The sequence below is a fragment of the Sprattus sprattus genome (assembly GCF_963457725.1).
Source record: "Sprattus sprattus genome assembly, chromosome: 1".
Lineage (NCBI taxonomy): Eukaryota > Metazoa > Chordata > Actinopteri > Clupeiformes > Clupeidae > Sprattus > Sprattus sprattus.
This window is the reverse complement of record NC_137920.1, coordinates 62,275,558-62,295,627: the sequence shown is the minus strand read 5'-3', so window position 1 is coordinate 62,295,627 and position 20,070 is coordinate 62,275,558. Positions and strand designations below refer to the sequence as shown.

The 20,070-nt window shown below is 40.7% G+C and overlaps 5 protein-coding genes across 5 annotated transcripts in view; all 5 read right to left on the bottom strand.

Moving 5' to 3' along the window:
* LOC308364290 (protocadherin gamma-A11-like) overlaps nucleotides 1-20,070 on the bottom strand; it is a gene marked incomplete at its 5' end in the record, with an annotated part of 212,701 nt that overhangs the window by 156,037 nt on the left and 36,594 nt on the right. The window lies entirely within an intron of this gene.
* Nucleotides 587-3,010, bottom strand: LOC308365060 (protocadherin beta-15-like; the record flags this gene model as incomplete). The annotated part of the gene is made up of 1 exon (XM_080838384.1): nucleotides 587-3,010. One exon carries the CDS (start codon nucleotides 3,008-3,010, stop codon nucleotides 587-589), a length of 2,424 nt encoding a protein of 807 aa, XP_080694510.1.
* On the bottom strand, nucleotides 4,938-7,376 carry LOC308364339 (protocadherin beta-15-like; the record flags this gene model as incomplete). The annotated part of the gene is made up of 1 exon (XM_080837449.1): nucleotides 4,938-7,376. One exon carries the CDS (start codon nucleotides 7,374-7,376, stop codon nucleotides 4,938-4,940), a length of 2,439 nt encoding a protein of 812 aa, XP_080693575.1.
* On the bottom strand, nucleotides 9,943-16,976 carry LOC308364971 (uncharacterized protein; the record flags this gene model as incomplete). The annotated part of the gene is given in 4 exon segments (XM_080838263.1): nucleotides 9,943-12,429; nucleotides 14,023-16,539; nucleotides 16,541-16,568; nucleotides 16,960-16,976. Coding segments are annotated over 4 exon segments (5,049 nt in total).
* Nucleotides 17,362-19,827, bottom strand: LOC308364303 (protocadherin beta-15-like; the record flags this gene model as incomplete). The annotated part of the gene is made up of 1 exon (XM_080837400.1): nucleotides 17,362-19,827. The coding sequence occupies one exon, from the start codon at nucleotides 19,825-19,827 to the stop codon at nucleotides 17,362-17,364; it is 2,466 nt and encodes an 821-aa protein (XP_080693526.1).

Below are 20,070 nucleotides of genomic sequence, written 5' to 3'. Positions count from 1 at the left end.
CGAACACATAAACAACAGGCCGTTATATGCATGTTCTTTAGCAGTGTAAATCGTCACTGTCCAAAATCTGCAAAATTATACAAGCGAACAAACTACAGGTTTTAACACTGGAAAAGGATTGGCAGCCGCTGTCCACGCACGTGGTGCTGAAATGCCGTAAGTAAGAGTGACACCGACTCCAAGAACTTATAACGATTAAAAAAGCGCTACTTAGCAGAAGAGAGCATGGTGAAATAGAATCATAAATAGCAGTGGCACCGCTGACGTGGGAGTGTAAACTCACCAATAGAAAGCAAAACTCAGACTGTAATAATAATGTATAGAGAGCCAACACACAACTACATATCTACACACACATGCCCATTTCAGTATGTGCATACACACACAAACACAGAAAAAACTTGGATTCACGGTATATAAACACATCTCAGACAAGTTGCTTTAAAACATTGTACCAAATGCAGCAGAACCTCAGTCAAAAGCAACATAAATCTACATTTCAAAGTGACCCAACATATTTAATGCACCAGCCATGAATTTAAACATGAGTCAGGATCATATGAACATATGTAAATCAGTAATAATCTTAAAATGTATTTACCAGAGTGGATGATATAGATCCATTCCCAATAAAGTCAAGACAGTCACTGTTGTCAACTGGGCTCCTCTTCAGAGTGGTGCCAGAAGGCAGCGTGTTGTCATTGTAGGATGTAACAAATTTGAAGTCACTCGTACGTGACCCTGTCGTCATATAGGCATCATAATTGTATGTACTACGGAGAGTTCCAGTTCCATCAACATCTGCATAGTTGGGAGGTAAATATGCACTGGGAATGGCTACTGCTCCATCAAACAGCAGTCTGGGCTTTCTCCTGTGGCAAACCCTTATGGCCACAATCAGAATGATAAAAGTGAGGAAAAAGGTAGAAACAGACACCAGAGCAATGATCAGATAAGATGTGAGTTTAGAATTGCTCTCCTCATAAGACATGTCTTTCAGTTCAGGGACTTCAGCCAAGTTATCAGAGATGAGTAAATATACGGCACAGGTTGTAGAGAGAGAGGGCTGTCCGTTATCTTTCACTGAGATCACAAGGTTCTGCTTCATGCTGTCAGATTCAGATATGTCCCTCTGAGCCCTGATCTCTCCACTGTGGAGACCAATAGTGAAAAGTCCCGGATCAGTCGACTTGACGATCTGATATGACAGCCAGGCGTTCTGTCCAGAGTCAGCATCAACAGCGATCACTTTTGAGACCAGCGAGCCAGAAAGAGCAGCTTTAGGAACCATCTCAGTCATGAAGGAGTTTCCTTCTGGAGTAGGGTATAATATCTGAGGAGAGTTATCATTCTCATCTGTTATGAACACACTCACAGTCAAGTTGCTGCTGAGTGGAGGAGAACCATTGTCTCTGGCTACAACCTGAACTTTGAAGCTTCTGAACTGCTCATAGTCAAAGGGCCTAACAGCATGGATCACCCCTGTGTCTCCATTAATGGATAGATATGAGGAGACAGGAACACCATTGACCTCACTGGGCAACAGAGAGTAGAACACTGTGCCATTCTGTCTCCAGTCTGGGTCTCTCGCAGTAACAGAACAGACAGAGGAGCCAGGCTTGTTATTCTCAGTCACATATGCACTGTAGGACTGCTCATCAAAAACAGGTGGATTGTCATTTACATCAGAGACAGATAGATGGACTGTTTTAGATGAAGACAGTGGCGGGGTGCCTTCATCAGCTGCTGTAATTGTTATGTTATAATCACCTACAAGTTCACGGTCCAGTTCAGCTGTAGTAACCAGTGTGTAGTAGTTTTTAAAAGACGGATTTAATTTAAAAGGAACATTCTGCTGAATGGAGCAGCGAATCTGTTTATTTCCCCCTGAATCTTTATCCTGAACATTAATAATCCCTACTTCAGTGCCTTGAGCTACATTTTCAGGGATGGGCACATTAAGTGATTTAATAGATATCACAGGTGCATTGTCATTAACATCTGTAATTTCTATGTCAATTTTGGCATTGGAAGCCAGCCCTGCACCATCTTTTGCCTTAACCCACAATTCATACTCATATTTGTTCTCAAAATCTATAGGTCCAATTACTTTGATCTCTCCTGTGACCTCATCAATAGAAAACAGTCTGACTGCTTTATCAGATATGTGACTAAATTCATAGGTGACCTCTCCATTCGCTCCTTCATCTGCGTCTGAAGCTGTCACGATCACAACAACAGTACCCAATGGAGAGTTTTCGGGTAGACTGACTTTGTAAATGCTTTCACTAAATACGGGAAGATTATCGTTGGCGTCAAGGACAATAACACGTATGGCTGCAGTACCAGATCTTTGTGGAGAGCCTCCGTCACTAGCAGTAAGCAGCAATGTCACCTCCTGCTGCTGTTCACGATCAAGCTCTTTATCCAAAACTAGTTCACTGTATTTTCGCCCATTCGAATGAGAATTCGCAGCTAGGCTAAAATAATCGTTCTTTTCAAGGAAATAGCTCTGAATTCCGTTTCGCCCAACATCTGAATCGTGTGCTTCATCCAAAGGAAAGCGTGCGCCTTTAACGGCGGATTCCCTTATTTCCAGTTTTATTTCACTCTTCGGAAAACGAGGTGAGTTGTCATTTACATCCTCAATCTGCAGTGTTATCTGATGCAATTCCAAAGGGTTCTCCAAAACCAATTCGTAGTTTAACGAGCATGACGGCTTTGATCCACATAGCTCCTCGCGGTCTATTTTTTCTGCAATCACCAGTTCTCCTCCCTGTAGATCGCAAAAACGTTTTCCATTTTCTTCCATGTCTATCCGAGCCTTACGATCCGACAGTCCTTTAACACTGAGACCAAGATCCTTTGCTATATTTCCAAACACCGTCCCTTTCTTCATTTCCTCTGGCACGGAATAGCTCAGATCGCCATTACAAGTGCACACAAACACAGCAATGAATGCAATCCAAAACACAACACAAAAACGTAAAACTCCCTCGGATGTCTTCATCGTGTTATCACAAAACAAACTGTTTATGGTAGTCCAGTGGAACACCATACAAGACGTTATTCACAAGTGGAAGTTATGCTACCTATAAAATATCGTTCAGTGCTAGACTATATCTAGGCTTTTGCTGGGTGCGTCGTCGTGCTCATGGATAGTCTAAAGTCTCCATTATAATATTAAATCAAGGGGTGTAGACATGTTTGTAAATGGCTAAAATTGGTAAATAGCGCCACTTGCAGTATTTTTTGGCATATTGCATATTTATTCAAAATATGCCTTCAGAATGACAGTGTTTCAGGGTTTGCAATCTGAAATACTTCAAATGTAATTAAAGCAATTTCTTTTAAACACACACAAGATAATTCTGAATGGCGATGCTATCCTAAAGATACTCTTATGGATTGAGTTAATGAATTTGGGCATTCTGGTTTGAAGGGCTGTTGTGGTTGCATCCTCCAACCTCAACTGTCCTAACTTGATAAGAATCCCCTGCTACAGACTGTGATGTCTGTAGATCAGTCAGGAGCACAATTGTGTCATCATTTCAGTATTCAGAGTACCTTTCCCTTAGCACCTCTTTTAGAGAAATACCAAAAGCAGTTAATCACGTACTACAACTACTGCATCACCTTTAGTTTTATCACTGGTACATACACACATGTATATTTACTGTTCAAAACAGTTTTAGCATTCAGCATTACTGGTAACAGTACATGAACCTCCAAAAAAGTTACTTTGAGATTCTACATAGTCAGGAAAAAAAGGATTAGGATGTGATCCCTGAATGTAAACACCTGCTGTCTGAAACAAGGGGCCATTCGGAGATGCGACAACCAATCAGACTAAATAAAATATTCATAGAGAGTGGGATATACAGAACAATACTAAAGTTGGCCTTCCTTGAACAAGCGTGGTCTTTCAGTCTGATGAACTTTACCACAATGTCAAATACATCAAATACGAAATGTAAATGTAAATGTAACATCACTATCGTCAATGCATATTCCACTGTGCACCAGCAACCTCTTACACACAATGCATGGAAAAGAAATCACCTTTTTTTAAACTATGTTTTACTGAGCTGAGCTCAACAGTGCAAAATATTTCCTTACATACACTATAACTGACAAGATATGGAATCATACCACTATTTAATATTCTTCCACTGACTTTATCTGAGGAGGCTTCTACCATCAATGTTCTCTCTGAATAAGAAGTTCATGACAACTAAGACTTAACACTATAGTCTCTGTTGCTAGTTTAAATCAACAATTTAATCGCCATAATACACTGAGGTAGAAATGATAGACTCATTCATGCCCATTTCATGATCATCAACAAAGCCTAGACAACACAACACAGATCAACCCACTTACTAAAGGTATCTGAGGGCAATAGGTTTTGTATGGAATGTCACAGATTAGACAGAAGAAGTTACCAGTGTACTCAGCATTTAAAGATTAGTGAGCATATGAATGTCTCTAATGCTGAAAATATAAAGAGACTGAATATGATTTAAAAGACACCCCAAGGAATATAGCATAATCTCAATTTTAACCAATTTTGAAATTCACCTGTGATTTGATTCGAATGGGACTATTCTAATTTCGACAAAACAGCTCAAATGCAATGGATGTGGTATTGAAGGTCAGAGCAGACAGAGTAGAGAGAAAAAGTAACCAGTGGACTCAGCATTTAAAAGTGAGTGAGCATTGAGTGACTTAAATACCGAAATATATACACAAATATAACACACAAAACACACCATGGAATATAGCATTACTTCATTTTTGAAAATGTTTTGAAATAAAGCAGTTATTTGAAAGTGAAAGGACCTATTTGGAAAGACAGAGAACTAGAAATACAGCTTTCTCCTAGGTGATTACAAAGTGACCTATGAATATGAAACAAATCTAAACAAAAAGTATTTTTAATTATTTACCAGGGTGGAGCATTTCGATCCATTCTCAATGAAGTCAAGTGAAGTGAAGTTAAGACAGTCACTGTTGTCAACTGGACTCCTCTTCAACGTGGTGCCAGAAGGCAGCGTGTTGTCATTGTAGGATGTAACAAACTTGAAGTCACTCGTGCGTGACCCTGTGGTCATATAGGCGTCATAGTTGTAAGTACTACGGAGAGTTCCAGTTCCATCAACATCTGCATAGTTGGGAGGCAAATATGCACTGGGAATGGCTACTGCTCCATCAAACAACAGTCTGGGTTTTCTCCTGTGACACAACCTCACAGCAACGATCAGGATGATGAAAGTGAGGAAGAAGGTAGAAACAGACACCAGAGCAATGATCAGATATGATGTGAGTTTAGAATTGCTCTCCTCATAAGACATGTCTTTCAGTTCAGGAACTTCAGCCAAGTTATCAGAGATGAGTAAATATACAGCACAGGTTGTAGAGAGAGAGGGCTGTCCGTTATCTTTCACTGAGATCACAAGGTTCTGCTTCATACTGTCAGATTCAGAAATGTCCCTCTGAGCCCTGATCTCTCCACTGTGGAGACCAATAGTGAAAAGTCCCGGATCAGTCGACTTGACAATCTGATATGACAGCCACGCGTTCTGTCCAGAGTCAGCATCAACAGCGATCACTTTGGACACCAGTGAGCCAGAAAGAGCAGCTTTAGGAACCATCTCAGTCATGAAGGAGTTTCCTTCTGGAGTAGGGTATAATATCTGAGGAGAGTTATCATTCTCATCTGTTATGAACACACTCACAGTCACGTTGCTGCTGAGTGGAGGAGAACCATTGTCTCTGGCTACAACCTGAACTTTGAAGCTTCTGAACTGCTCATAGTCAAAGGGCCTCACAGCATGGATCACCCCTGTGTCTCCATTAATGGATACATATGAGGAGACCGGAACACCATTGACCTCACTGGGCAACAGAGAGTAGAACACTGTGCCATTCTGTCTCCAGTCTGGGTCTCTCGCAGTAACAGAACAGACAGAGGAGCCAGGCTTGTTATTCTCAGTGGCATATGCACTGTAGGACTGCTCCTCAAATACAGGAGGATTATCATTTACATCAGAGACAGAGAGATGGATCGTTTTAGAGGAAGACAATGGCGGAGAGCCTTCATCAGTAGCTGTAATTGTTATGTTATAATCACCTACAAGCTCACGGTCCAGTTCAGCTGTAGTAACCAGTGTGTAATAGTTTTTAATAGATGGATTTAATTTAAAAGGAACATTCTGCTGAATGGAGCAACGAATCTGTCTGTTTCCTCCTTTATCTTTATCCTGAACATTAATAATCCCTACTTCAGTGCCTGGGGCTACATTTTCAGGGATGGGCACATTAAGTGATTTAATAGATATCACAGGTGCATTGTCATTAACATCTGTGATTTCTATGTCAATTTTGGCATTGGAAGCCAGCCCTGCACCATCTTTTGCCTTAACCCATAATTCATACTCATATTTGTCCTCATAATCGATTGTTCCAATTACTTTGATCTCTCCAGTTACTTTATCAATAAAGAAAAGTCTGAGTGCTTTATCAGATATGTGACTAAATTCATAGGTGACCTCTCCATTAGCTCCTTCATCTGCGTCTGTAGCAGTCACGATCACAACAACCGTTCCCAAATGAGAATTTTCAGGAAGACTAACTTTGTAAACGCTTTCACTGAATACTGGAAGATTATCGTTGGCATCAAGGACAATAACACGTATGGCTGCAGTACCAGATCTTTGTGGAGAGCCTCCGTCACTAGCAGTAAGCAACAATGTCACCTCCTGCTGCTGTTCACGATCAAGCTCTTTATCCAAAACTAATTCACTGTATTTTCGCCCATTTGAATGAGAATTCACAGCTAGGCTAAAATAATCGTTCTTCTCAAGGGAATAGCTCTGTACTCCGTTTCGCCCTAAATCGGAATCGTGCGCTTCATCCAAAGGGAAACGTGCGCCTTTATCTGCAGATTCCGTTATTTCCAGTTTGATCTCACTCTCCGGAAAACGAGGTGAGTTGTCATTGATATCCTCAATCTGCATTGTAATCCGATGCGATTCCAAAGGGTTCTCCAAAACCAATTCGTAGTTTAACGAGCATGACGGCTTTGATCCGCACAGCTCCTCGCGGTCTATTCTCTCTGCAATCACCAGTTCTCCTCCCCGAAGATCGCAAAAACGTTTGCCATTTTCTTCCATGTCTATTCGAGCCTTACGATCCGAAAGTCCTTTAACACTGAGACCGAGATCCTTTGCTACATTGCCAAACGCGGTACCTTTCTTCATTTCCTCTGGCACGGAATAACTCAGATCGCCATTGCAAGTGCGTACAGCCACAGCAATACACACAATCAAGAACAACGCACGAAAATGAAAAATAACCTCGGATTTCTTCATCATCAAACAACAGTCTACCGTAGGCTTACTGTTCAAAATAAACAAAACGTATTTGCCAATGGAATTTAACGTTACTATAACAAAACAAATGTCAGTATTTTGTTCGTAGTGTTTGACTGCCACACCATAGCTTCTGTCGTTGGCGTTGCATTCGTGGATAGCCTATAGAGTCTCTATTCTCTACTTTAATATTTAGTCAGGGGGTAGATACGTTTTTAAAAGGCTAAAATTGGTCAATAGTGCCCCTCGGAGTATTTTTGGTGTATTGCATGCACTGTCAAAAGACGCCATCAGAATGGCACCACATCACGACGCGCAATCTAAAAGTATGACTGCTGTAAATAAACAAACCAGAAGATGGTAATGCTTCTGTTTTTTCTACGTTTAGTTAACGCAATTGGTTATAATCTTAAACATAGTAGCATGTCAACCTCAATAACAAAGTCAGACTATACTTCCTGCAGCATGCATGGTCTTCCAGTTTGATGAACATATCGCATTACTACAATATTAAATGCATCATTATCATTAACCCATATTCAATCTCCTACTCATAATGTACCGATAATGACTCCCAAAAAGCAATGCAAACTTAATCAAAAAAACTATTATTTGCATAGACAGCAACTGTCAAAATATGGCATCACAACTATTTTATATTGTTTCACAAACTTCTAATAGCCTGGGCTTTCTCCTATGACACAACCTCACAGCAATGATCAGGATGATGGAAGTGAGTAAGAAGGTAGAAATAAAGATCACCAGAGCAATGATCAGATAAGATGTCAGTTTAGAAATGTTCTCCTCATAAGACATGTCTTTCAGTTAAGGAACTTCAGCAAAGTTATCAGAGATGAGTAAATATTCGGCACAGGTTGTAGAGAGAGAGGGCTGTCCGTTATCTTTCACTGTGATCACAAGATTCTGCCTCATGCTATCAGATTCAGAAATGTCCCTCTGAGCCCCGAGCTCTCCACTGCGGGGCAAATGTGGGGTATAGAAACAAAGTCGCTACTGCTGTATTAAAAAATTCGTAGCACTGATAACCAATATATCAATTACAATAAAAACAGAGAGGTTATTCAGATCTAAGAACGCTGTTAACTCCCCCATTACATACGACTTTATCTACAAATTCATATTCTTCATCAGGCACCTTCACAAAAAGCTATTTATTTTCAAAACTATTCAAGCATCACATACTTGAAATAACAACAACAGAAGATAAAAACGTCAATTCAACTTGCGAAACGTGCGCGTTTTCACTCTGAAACACAACTTTAAAAAAAACTCAGCTTTTGAACGCACCCCCGCATCCCGAACACACTACACACACACACACACACACACATACATACAACCACAACACCAGGCTTTTATTTGGTGCACACGTTCTTTAGCCGTCTAAATCACTGTCAAATATCTGCAGAATCAAATAAGCCAACAAACTACAGGTTTTACCACTGGATAAGGATTGGCGGCCGCTGTCCACGCACGTGGTGCTGAAATAGCATAGGCAAAAATGACGCCGACCTGCTCCCAAAAAACCTTTGCCGATTTAAAAAGCGCTACATAGCAGAAGAGAGCAAAAACAATGAAATTATCATTAATAGCAGTGGCACCGCTGACTTGGGAGTGTAAACACACTAACAGAAATGAAAGCCCAGATTGTAATAATAATGTATAGAAGAGAACCAACACACAACTCGATATCTACACAAATGCCCATTCTAGTGTGTGCATACACACATAAATAACTTGGATTCAGGATATATAAACGCGTCCGACATTCTGTATTTAAACACTGCGCTCAATCAGTCAAAAAGCGCTATGCCTAGAGGCCAAATCAATTTAACGCACCACCCATGATTCTGTATGTATTGGGGGGAAAAAACACGTACAAACTACGAATATATGAAACCTTATTTGAATGCCATAGTATGGCTATGGAAATGGAAACGTAAATGTGGGCCAAAGGAACAAAGTCACTACTGCTGTATTCTAACAACCTTCGCACTGATAACGAATGTATTAATTCATAAAAACAGACACGTTATTTAGATACAAGAACACCGTTAATTCTAATACATCTACTATAATATTCCCAACCGCATAGAGATAATCTTCACAAAAAGCAAAAATTTAAACATTGTAGCTGATTAACGTAAGGAAATGTAGTCTAGCAGAATCATGGATATTAAGTATAAGACCCTCAGAATCTTGAAAATATGCAAGCCCATTTAACCAAAATCAACAAATCTTATAACAACAAATCACATATCAACCCAGTAACCAAAAGTATCTTAGGCAATGTCTGTGGCACAGAATGTCAGAGATCGAACGAAAATAATGAACAGTTTACTAAACTCTGTGATAAACCATTCTCATTCTAAAAAGAATACCAGTCACAGGATACCCCACAGAATAAAGAATCAGCTTATTTCTGATCAAGGGAAAGCAAGTTTGGATGTACTGGGAAGTGTTTCGAAGGACAGAAAAGTAATAATATTGCCTTGTCCTAGGTTCATAGAATTTGACCCCTTTATACCAAAATGTGTAATTAAGAAACTTATTCCAACAAGTAAATATTTAAATGATTTACCAGGGTGGAGCATTTCGATCCATTCTCAGTGAAGTCAAGTGAAGTGAAGTTAAGACAGTCACTGTTGTCAACTGGGCTCCTCTTCAGAGTGGTGCCAGAAGGCAGCGTGTTGTCATTGTAGGATGTAACAAACTTGAAGTCACTCGTACGTGACCCTGTCGTCATATAGGCATCATAGTTGTAAGTACTACGGAGAGTTCCAGTTCCATCAACATCTGCATAGTTGGGAGGTAAATATGCACTGGGAATGGCTACTGCTCCATCAAACAACAGTCTGGGCTTTCTCCTATGACACAACCTCACAGCAATGATCAAGATGATGAAAGTGAGGAAAAAGGTAGAAACGGAGACCAAAGCAATAATCAGATAAGATGTGAGTTTAGAATTGCTCTCCTCATAAGACATGTCTTTTAGTTCAGGAACTTCAGCCAAGTTATCAGAGATGAGTAAATATACGGCACAGGTTGTAGAAAGAGAGGGCTGTCCGTTATCTTTCACTGATATCACAAGGTTCTGCTTCATGCTGTCAGATTCAGAAATGTCCCTCTGAGCCCTGATCTCTCCACTGTGGAGACCAATAGTGAAAAGTCCCGGATCAGTCGACTTGACAATCTGATATGACAGCCACGCGTTCTGTCCAGAGTCAGCATCAACAGCAATCACTTTGGAGACCAGCGAGTCAGAAAGAGCAGCTTTAGGAACCATCTCAGTCATGAAGGAGTTTCCTTCTGGAGTAGGGTATAATATCTGAGGAGAGTTATCATTCTCATCTGTTATGAACACACTCACAGTCAAGTTGCTGCTGAGTGGAGGAGAACCATTGTCTCTGGCTACAACCTGAACTTTGAGGCTTCTGAACTGCTCATAGTCAAAGGCCCTCACAGCATGGATCACCCCTGTGTCTCCATTAATGGATACATATGAGGAGACCGGAACACCATTAACTTCACTGGGCAACAGAGAGTAGAACACTGTGCCATTCTGTCTCCAGTCTGGGTCTCTCGCAGTAACAGAACAGACAGAGGAGCCAGGCTTGTTATTCTCGGTCACATATGCGCTGTAGGACTGCTCCTCAAAAACAGGTGGATTGTCATTTACATCAGATACAGACAGATGGATCATCTTAGAGGAAGACAGAGGCGGAGAGCCCTCATCAGTAGCTGTAATTGTTATGTTATAATCACCTACAAGTTCACGGTCCAGTTCAGCTGTAGTAACCAGCGTGTAGTAGTTTTTAATAGATGGGTTTAATTTAAATGGAACATTCTGCTGAATGGAGCAGCGGATCTGTTTATTTCCCCCTGTATCTTTATCCTGAACATTGATAATCCCTACTTCAGTGCCTGGGGCTACATTTTCAGGGATGGGTGCATTAAGTGATTTAATAGATATCACAGGAGCATTGTCATTAACATCTGTAATTTCTATGTCAATTTTGGCATTGGAAGCAAGCCCTGCACCATCTTTTGCCTTAACCCACAATTCATACTCATATTTGTCCTCATAATCTATTGTTCCAATTACTTTGATCTCTCCAGTCACTTCATCAATAGAAAACAGTCTGACTGCTTCATCAGATATGTGACTAAATTCATAGGTGACCTCTCCATTCGCCCCTTCATCTGCGTCTGTAGCAGTCACGGTCACAACAACAGTTCCCAAAGGAGAGTTTTCAGGTAGACTGACTTTATGAATGGTTTCACTGAATACTGGAAGATTATCGTTTGCATCAAGGACAATAACACGTATGACTGCAGTACCAGATCTTTGTGGAGATCCTCCATCACTGGCAGTAAGCAACAATGTCACCTCCTGCTGCTGTTCACGATCAAGCTCTTTATCCAAAACTAACTCACTGTATCTTCGCCCATTCGAATTAGAATTCACAGCTAGGATAAAATAATCGTTCTTCTCAAGGGAGTAGCTCTGTATTCCGTTTCGCCCAACATCTGAATCGTGCGCTTCATCCAAAGGGAAACGTGCGCCTTTAACGGCAGATTCCGTGATTTCCATTTTGATTTCACTCTTTGGAAAACGAGGTGGGTTGTCATTGATATCCTCAATCTGAAGTGTTATCCGATGTGATTCCAAAGGGTTCTCCAAAACCAATTCGTAATTTAATGTACATGATGGCTTTGACCCGCAGAGCTTCTCGCGGTCTATTCTTTCTGCAGTAACCAATTCTCCTCCCTGAAGATCGCAAAAACGTTTGCCGTTTCCTTCCATGTCTATCCGAGCTTTGCGATCCGATAGTCCTTCAATACCGAGACCAAGATCTTTCGCTACATTGCCAAACACAGTCCCTTTCTTAATTTCCTCTGGCACGGAATAACTCAGATCGCCATTGCAAGTGCGTACAGACACAGCAATACATGCAATCAAGAACAACGCACGAAAATAAAAAATAACCTCGGATTCCTTCATCATGTTATCACACAACAGTCTACCCGTAGTCTTACTGTTCAAAAGAAACAAAACGTATTTGCCAATGGAATTAAACGTTACTATAACAAACAAATTGTCGGGTTTTTTTTAGCGTTGGACTGCCACACCATAGCTTCTGTTGTTTGCGTCGCGTTCATGGATAGAGACTCTATTCCCTATTTAAATATTAAATCAGGGGGTGTAGATGCATTTTAAAAGGCTACAGTTAGTAAATAGCGCCACTCGGAGTATGTTTGGTGTACTGCATACATTGCCAAAAGACGCCCTCAGAATGACACTGTAGTCCTTGGCTTGCAATCTCAACACATGACTGCTGTACTTATAAATATAATTCACAAACAAAACACAAGATGGTAATGCTTCTGTATTTTTCTATGTTACATTTGGCTTTCAAGGGTTGTTGTGCTTGGACCCTCGAAATGGAAAAGAATCTGATGCAGCAGACTCTGCTGGATCTGTTGATCAGCCGGTGCAAAATTGTATCATAATCTCATCATGCAGTATAGTTTCCCTTAGGGCAGGTAAAGGTGGAGGGGCATGAATCCATTTATTTATATCATTGTTAAAAGGCATATGCATTATTAGTTAAAACAGTATCCCTCATACTGTGCAAACACAGTATCTCAGTGCCAAACTGTTTCAGTATTACTGCCAACCTGTCATGGTCAAACTAAAAAAAAACATAATTCCAGATTCTCCCCAGTTAGGAAAAATGGAATAAAATGTAATCTCACTGTAGACACCTTCTCTCTGAAATACTGACATACACACACACAAAACCCATGAATCTAAAGACATTCCAAGCCACGTGCTAGAAGCAGGATATGGATCATTCACAAAAAAAGAAAACAAAAAAGAAGTCATGAAGGCTTCTGGAAATGAACAGGCAGAAAATGACAGATCAGACGGGTAGATAGAACAAGAAATAGATCAAAAGAGAGAAAGATATAGAAAGATATATAGATATATACTTGATCTTCAACATATTGGTATGTCAACCTCAAATGTAAAGTCAGATTATACTTCCTCGAACATGCATGGTCTTCCAGTCTGCTGAACTATCACATGACCACCATTTTAAATGTATCACCATCATGAAAGTGTATTCCACACCAACCATCTCCTACTCACAATGCACAGAGAATGAGCACCAAAAAGCAATGCAAAGTAACTAAAGACCATTTCCTTGCATTGAAAACAACGAAAAGCAACACTATACTCTCTGGTTTGCTGTGTAAAATAAACTATTAATTCCATACTATGCCGAGGTAAAATTCATAAGATTCATCCTTGTCCATTTACACAACACCAACAAAGCTTACAACACATAAAAAACAACCCACTAACCAAATATAAAGGCAATGTCTTTTGTATTGAATATCACAGATCAAACAGAAGTCATTAAAAGTATACCTGGCATAGGAGAATCTGTATTAATCAGTTCACATTTCTCATCAAGGACAAACCAGTTTGGACATTCAGCAGTTGCTGAAATTAAATGGACAGTGTTTGAAAGGACATACAATAACAAATAGTGTCTCGTCTTACGTCCTTAGAAAGTGATCACACACATCTTTAAACCAAAACCTATAATTATAAAACATATTCCAACAAGTAAAGATTTAAATGATTTACCAGGGTGGAGAATTTCGATCCATTCTCAGTGAAGTCAAGTGAAGTGAAGTTAAGACAGTCACTGTTGTCAACTGGGCTCTTCTTCAGAGTGGTGCCAGAAGGCAGCGTGTTGTCATTGTAGGATGTAACAAACTTGAAGTCACTTGTACGGGAGCCTGTCGTCATATAGGCGTCATAGTTGTAAGTACTACGGAGAGTTCCATTTCCATCAACATCTGCATAGTTGGGAGGTAAATATGCGCTGGGAATGGCTACTGCTCCATCAAACAACAGTCTGGGCTTTCTCCTATGACACAACCTTACAGCAATGATCAGGATGATGAAAGTGATGAAGAACGTAGAAACAGACACCAGAGCAATGATCAGATAAGATGTGAGTTTAGAATTGTTCTCCTCATAAGACATGTCTTTCAGTTCAGGAACTTCAGCCAAGTTATCAGAGATGAGTAAATATACAGCACAGGTTGTAGAGAGAGAGGGCTGTCCGTTATCTTTCACTGAGATCACAAGGTTCTGCTTCATGCTGTCAGATTCAGAAATGTCCCTCTGAGCCCTGATCTCTCCACTGTGGAGACCAATAGTGAAAAGTCCCGGATCAGTAGACTTGATGATCTGATATGACAGCCACGCGTTCTGTCCAGAGTCAGCATCAACAGCGATCACTTTGGACACCAGCGAGCCAGAAAGAGCAGCTTTAGGAACCATCTCAGTCATGAAGGAGTTTCCTTCTGGAGTAGGGTATAATATCTGAGGAGAGTTATCATTCTCATCTGTTATGAACACACTCACAGTCACATTGCTGCTGAGTGGAGGAGAACCATTGTCTCTGGCTACAACCTGAACTTTGAAGCTTCTGAACTGCTCATAGTCAAAGGGCCTCACAGCATGGATCACCCCTGTGTCTCCATTAATGGATAAATATGAGGAGACCGGAACACCATTGACCTCACTGGGCAACAGAGAGTAGAACACTGTGCCATTCTGTCTCCAGTCTGGGTCTCTCGCAGTAACAGAACAGACAGAGGAGCCAGGCTTATTATTCTCAGTCACACATGCGCTGTAGGATTGCTCCTCAAATACAGGTGGATTGTCATTTACATCAGATACAGACAGATGGATTGTCTTAGAGGAAGACAGTGGTGGAGACCCTTCATCAGTAGCTGTAATTGTTATGTTATAATCACCTACCAGTTCACGGTCCAGCTCAGCTGTTGTAACCAGTGTGTAATAGTTTTTAATAGATGGATTTAATTTAAAAGGAACATTCTGCTGAATGGAGCAGCGGACAAGTCTGTTTCCCCCCGTATCTTTATCCTGAACATTTATGACACCAACTTCAGTGCCCGGGGCTACATTTTCAGGAATTGGCACATTAAGTGATTTAATAGATATCACAGGTGAATTGTCATTAACATCTGTGATATCAATGTCAACCTTTGCATGAGAAGCGAGTCCCGCACCATCTTTTGCCTGAATTCTTAATTCATACTCATATTTATCCTCATAGTCTATTGTTCCTATCACTTTGATCTCTCCAGTCAATTCATCAACAGAGAAGAGTCTTGCTGCTTTATCAGATATGCGACTAAAGTCAAAAGTGACCTCACCATTTGCTCCTTCATCTGCGTCTGTGGCGCTCACAGTCACAACGACAGTGCCTATTGGGGTATTTTCAGCCAGACTTACTTTGTAAACGGCTTGGCTGAATACTGGAAGATTATCGTTAACATCAAGAACAATAACACGTATGACTGCAGTACCAGATCTTTGTGGAGTGCCTTCGTCTTTAGCCGTAAGCAACAATGTCACTTCTTGCTTCTGTTCACGATCAAGCTCCTTTTCTAAAAGTAATTCACAATATTTCCCTCCATCTGAATTAGAATGCACAGCTAAGGTAAAATAGTCGTTCTCCTCCAGGGAATAGCTTTGAATTCCGTTTCGCCCCACATCCGAATCGTGCGCCTCATCCAAAGGGAAACGTGCGCCTTTAATGGCAGATTCGCTGATTTCGAATTTAATTTCACTCTTTGGAAAGCGAGGTGGGTTGTCATTTATATCCTCAATCTGCAGTGTAATCCGATGCAATTCCAAAGGGTTCTCCAAAACTAATTCGTAATGTAATGTACATGATGGCTTTGACCCACAAAGCTCCTCGCGGTCTATTCTTTCTGTAATAACCAGTTCTCCTCCCTGAAGATCACAAAAACGTTTGTCTTCACTTTCCATGTCAATCCGAGCCTTACGATCCGACAGTGCTTTGACACCGAGACCAAGATCCTTTGCTAAATTCCCAAATACCGACCCTTTCTTCATTTCTTCGGGCACGGAATAGCTCAGATCGCCATAACAAGAGCGCAAAAACGAAGCAATTAATGCAATCCAGAACACAGCACGAAAATGAAAAAATCCCTTTGATTTCCTCATCGTGATATCACAAACCAAACAGTATACGAGGATCCAGTTGAACACCAAACAAAGCGTTTTTATCCACTGAACGTAATATCACAAATAAACTAAGGAAATCGGAAAATATATCCTCATGTTCAAGTACAATTTCAACGCTTGTGTCGTTTGTCGCGTCGATGCATAACCAATAACCTCAACTGTTTTATTAAATCAAGGGGTGTGGACCCATTTGTTAATGGCTAAACTTGGTAAATTGCGCCACTCTGAGTATGTCTCTGCATATTACACGAAGGACTATAGAGCACTCGCTGCATGGCTAGATTATAGGGTGTACAATGTACTACAAATGATATAGCTGTATATCTTTGATGACACTTGGAAACACACAAAATAATAATAATTGGTCTTAAGGCCAGTTGTATGTAGCTGTGTGTCTTTCTTTCGAAAATATGCTGTGGTTGGTCCCTCTAACCAAATACATATGATGGATGAAAATACTATCTCTGGTTGTGCATTCCACTGCATATTGTCTCAGTAAAAAACTACATCACAATCTCAGAACGTGCTCTATTATTCCCTTAGGTCTTCACACATAAATCACACATAATTCATCATGCAGCAACAAATGATTGTCTCTCTCTGTTAAACAAATATCACTGCAGATCTTCAATTGACTTTGAAAAACCTAGTTCCATATGAAACACACTAAGAAAAAACAGCGTGGCAAGTTTGGAAATTCAACAGTTGTGTATGCATACATCAGTGTAATGTATGAATGTAATGGGATTAGACTGAATTAGTTACCAGTAGACTCAGCATTTAACACAAGATACATGGAATATAACAGTAGCTCATTTTTGAAAATGCTTTGAAATTACTCTTGTGAAGTGACCTGTAATCCTAAAACATGTCTTTACAAAAAGTATTTAAATAATTTACCAGAGTGGAGAATTTTGATCCATTCTCAATGAAGTCAAGTGAAGTAAGGTTAAGACAGTCACTGTTGTCTACTGGGCTCCTCTTCAGAGTGGTGCCAGAAGGCAGCGTGTTGTCATTGTAGGATGTAACAAACTTGAAGTCACTCGTACGTGACCCTGTCGTCATATAGGCATCATAGTTGTATGTACTACGGAGAGTTCCAGTACCATCAACATCTGCATAGTTGGGAGGTAAATATGCACTGGGAATGGCTACTGCTCCATCAAACAATAGTCTGGGCTTTCTCCTGTGGCAAACCCTTATGGCCACAATCAGAATGATAAAAGTAAGGAAAAAGGTAGAAACAGAGACCAAAGCAATGATCAGATAAGATGTGAGTTTAGAATTGCTCTCCTCATAAGACATGTCTTTCAGTTCAGGAACTTCAGCCAAGTTATCAGAGATGAGTAAATATACGGCACAGGTGGTAGAGAGAGAGGGCTGTCCGTTATCTTTCACTGAGATCATAAGGTTCTGCTTCATGCTGTCAGATTCAGAAATGTCCCTCTGAGCCCTGATCTCTCCACTGTGGAGACCAATAGTGAAAAGTCCCGGATCAGTCGACTTCACGATCTGATATGACAGCCACGCGTTCTGTCCAGAGTCAGCATCAACAGCGATCACTTTGGAGACCAGCGAGCCAGAAATAGCAGCTTTAGGAACCATCTCAGTCATGAAGGAGTTTCCTTCTGGAGTAGGGTATAATATCTGAGGAGAGTTATCATTCTCATCTGTTATGAACACACTCACAGTCACGTTGCTGCTGAGTGGAGGAGAACCATTGTCTCTGGCTACAACCTGAACTTTGAAGCTTCTGAACTGCTCATAGTCAAAGGGCCTCACAGCATGGATCACCCCTGTGTCTCCATTAATGGATAAATATGAGGAGACCGGAACACCATTGAACTCACTGGGCAACAGAGAGTAGAACACTGTGCCATTTTGTCTCCAGTCTGGGTCTCTCGCAGTAACAGAACAGACAGAGGAGCCAGGCTTGTTATTCTCAGTCACATATGCGCTGTAGGACTGCTCCTCAAATATAGGTGCATTATCATTTACATCAGATACAGACAGATGGATTGTTTTAGAGGAAGACAATGGTGGAGAGCCCTCATCAGTAGCTGTTAAGGTTACATTATAATCACCTAAAAGCTCACGGTCCAGTTCAGCTGTAGTAACCAGTGTGTAATAGTTTTTAAAAGATGGACTTAACTTAAACGGAACATTCTGCTGAATGAAGCAGCGAATCTGTTTATTTTCCCCCGTATCTTTATCCTGAACATTTATTATCCCTACTTCTGTTCCAAGAGCTACATTTTCAGGGATGGGCACATTAAGTGATTTAATAGATATTACAGGTGCATTGTCATTAACATCTGTAATTTCTATATCAATTTTGGCATTGGAAGCAAGCCCTGCACCATCTTTTGCTTTAACCCATAATTCATACTCATATTTTTCCTCATAATCGATTGTTCCAATTACTTTGATCTCTCCAGTCACTTCATCAATAGAAAACAGTCTGACTGCTTCATCAGATATGTGACTAAATTCATAGGTGACCTCTCCATTCGCCCCTTCATCTGCGTCTGTAGCAGTCATGGTCACAACAACAGTACCCAGAGGAGAATTTTCAGGTAGACTGACTTTGTAAATGGTTTCACTAAATACTGGAAGATTATCGTTTGCATCAAGGACAATAATATGTATGACTGCAGTACCAGATCTTTGTGGAGAGCCTCCGTCACTAGCAGTGAGCAACAATGTTACCTCCTGCTGCTGTTCACGATCAAGCTCTTTATCCAAAACTAATTCACTGTATTTTCGCCCATTCGAATTAGAATTCACAGCTAGGCTAAAATAATCGTTCTTCTCAAGGGAGTAGCTCTGTATTCCGTTTCGCCCAACATCTGAATCGTGCGCTTCATCCAAAGGGAAACGTGCGCCTTTATATGCAGATTCCCCGATTTCCAGTTTGATCTCACTCTTTGGGAAACGAGGTGGGTTGTCATTGATATCCTCAATCTGCAGTGTAATCCGATGCAATTCCAAAGGGTTCTCCAAAACGAATTCGTAATTTAATGTGCATGATGGCTTTGACCCGCAGAGCTTCTCACGGTCTATTCTTTCTGCAATAACCAATTCTCCTCCCTGAAGATCGCAAAAACGTTTGTCGTTTCCTTCCATATCTATCCGAGCTTTGCGATCCGATAGTCCTTTAATACTGAGACCAAGATCCTTTGCTACGTTGCCAAACGCTGTGCCTTTCTTCATCTCCTCTGGCACGGAATAACTCAGATCGCCATTGCAAGTGCGTACAGAGACAGCAATACATGCCATCAAGAACAACGCACGAAAATAAAAAATAACCTCGGAACTCTTCATCATGTTATCACACAACAGTTTACCCGTAGTCTTACTGTTCAAAACAAACAAAACGTATTTGCCAATGGAATTAAACGTTACTATAACAAACAAATTGTCGGTATTTCTTTCTGAACGTTGGACTGCCACACCATAGCTTCTGTTGTTTGCGTCGCGTTCATGGATAGTCTCTATTCTCTTCTTTAATATTAAATCAGGGGGTGTAGATGCGTTTTTAAAAGGCTAAAATAAGTAAATAGCGCCACT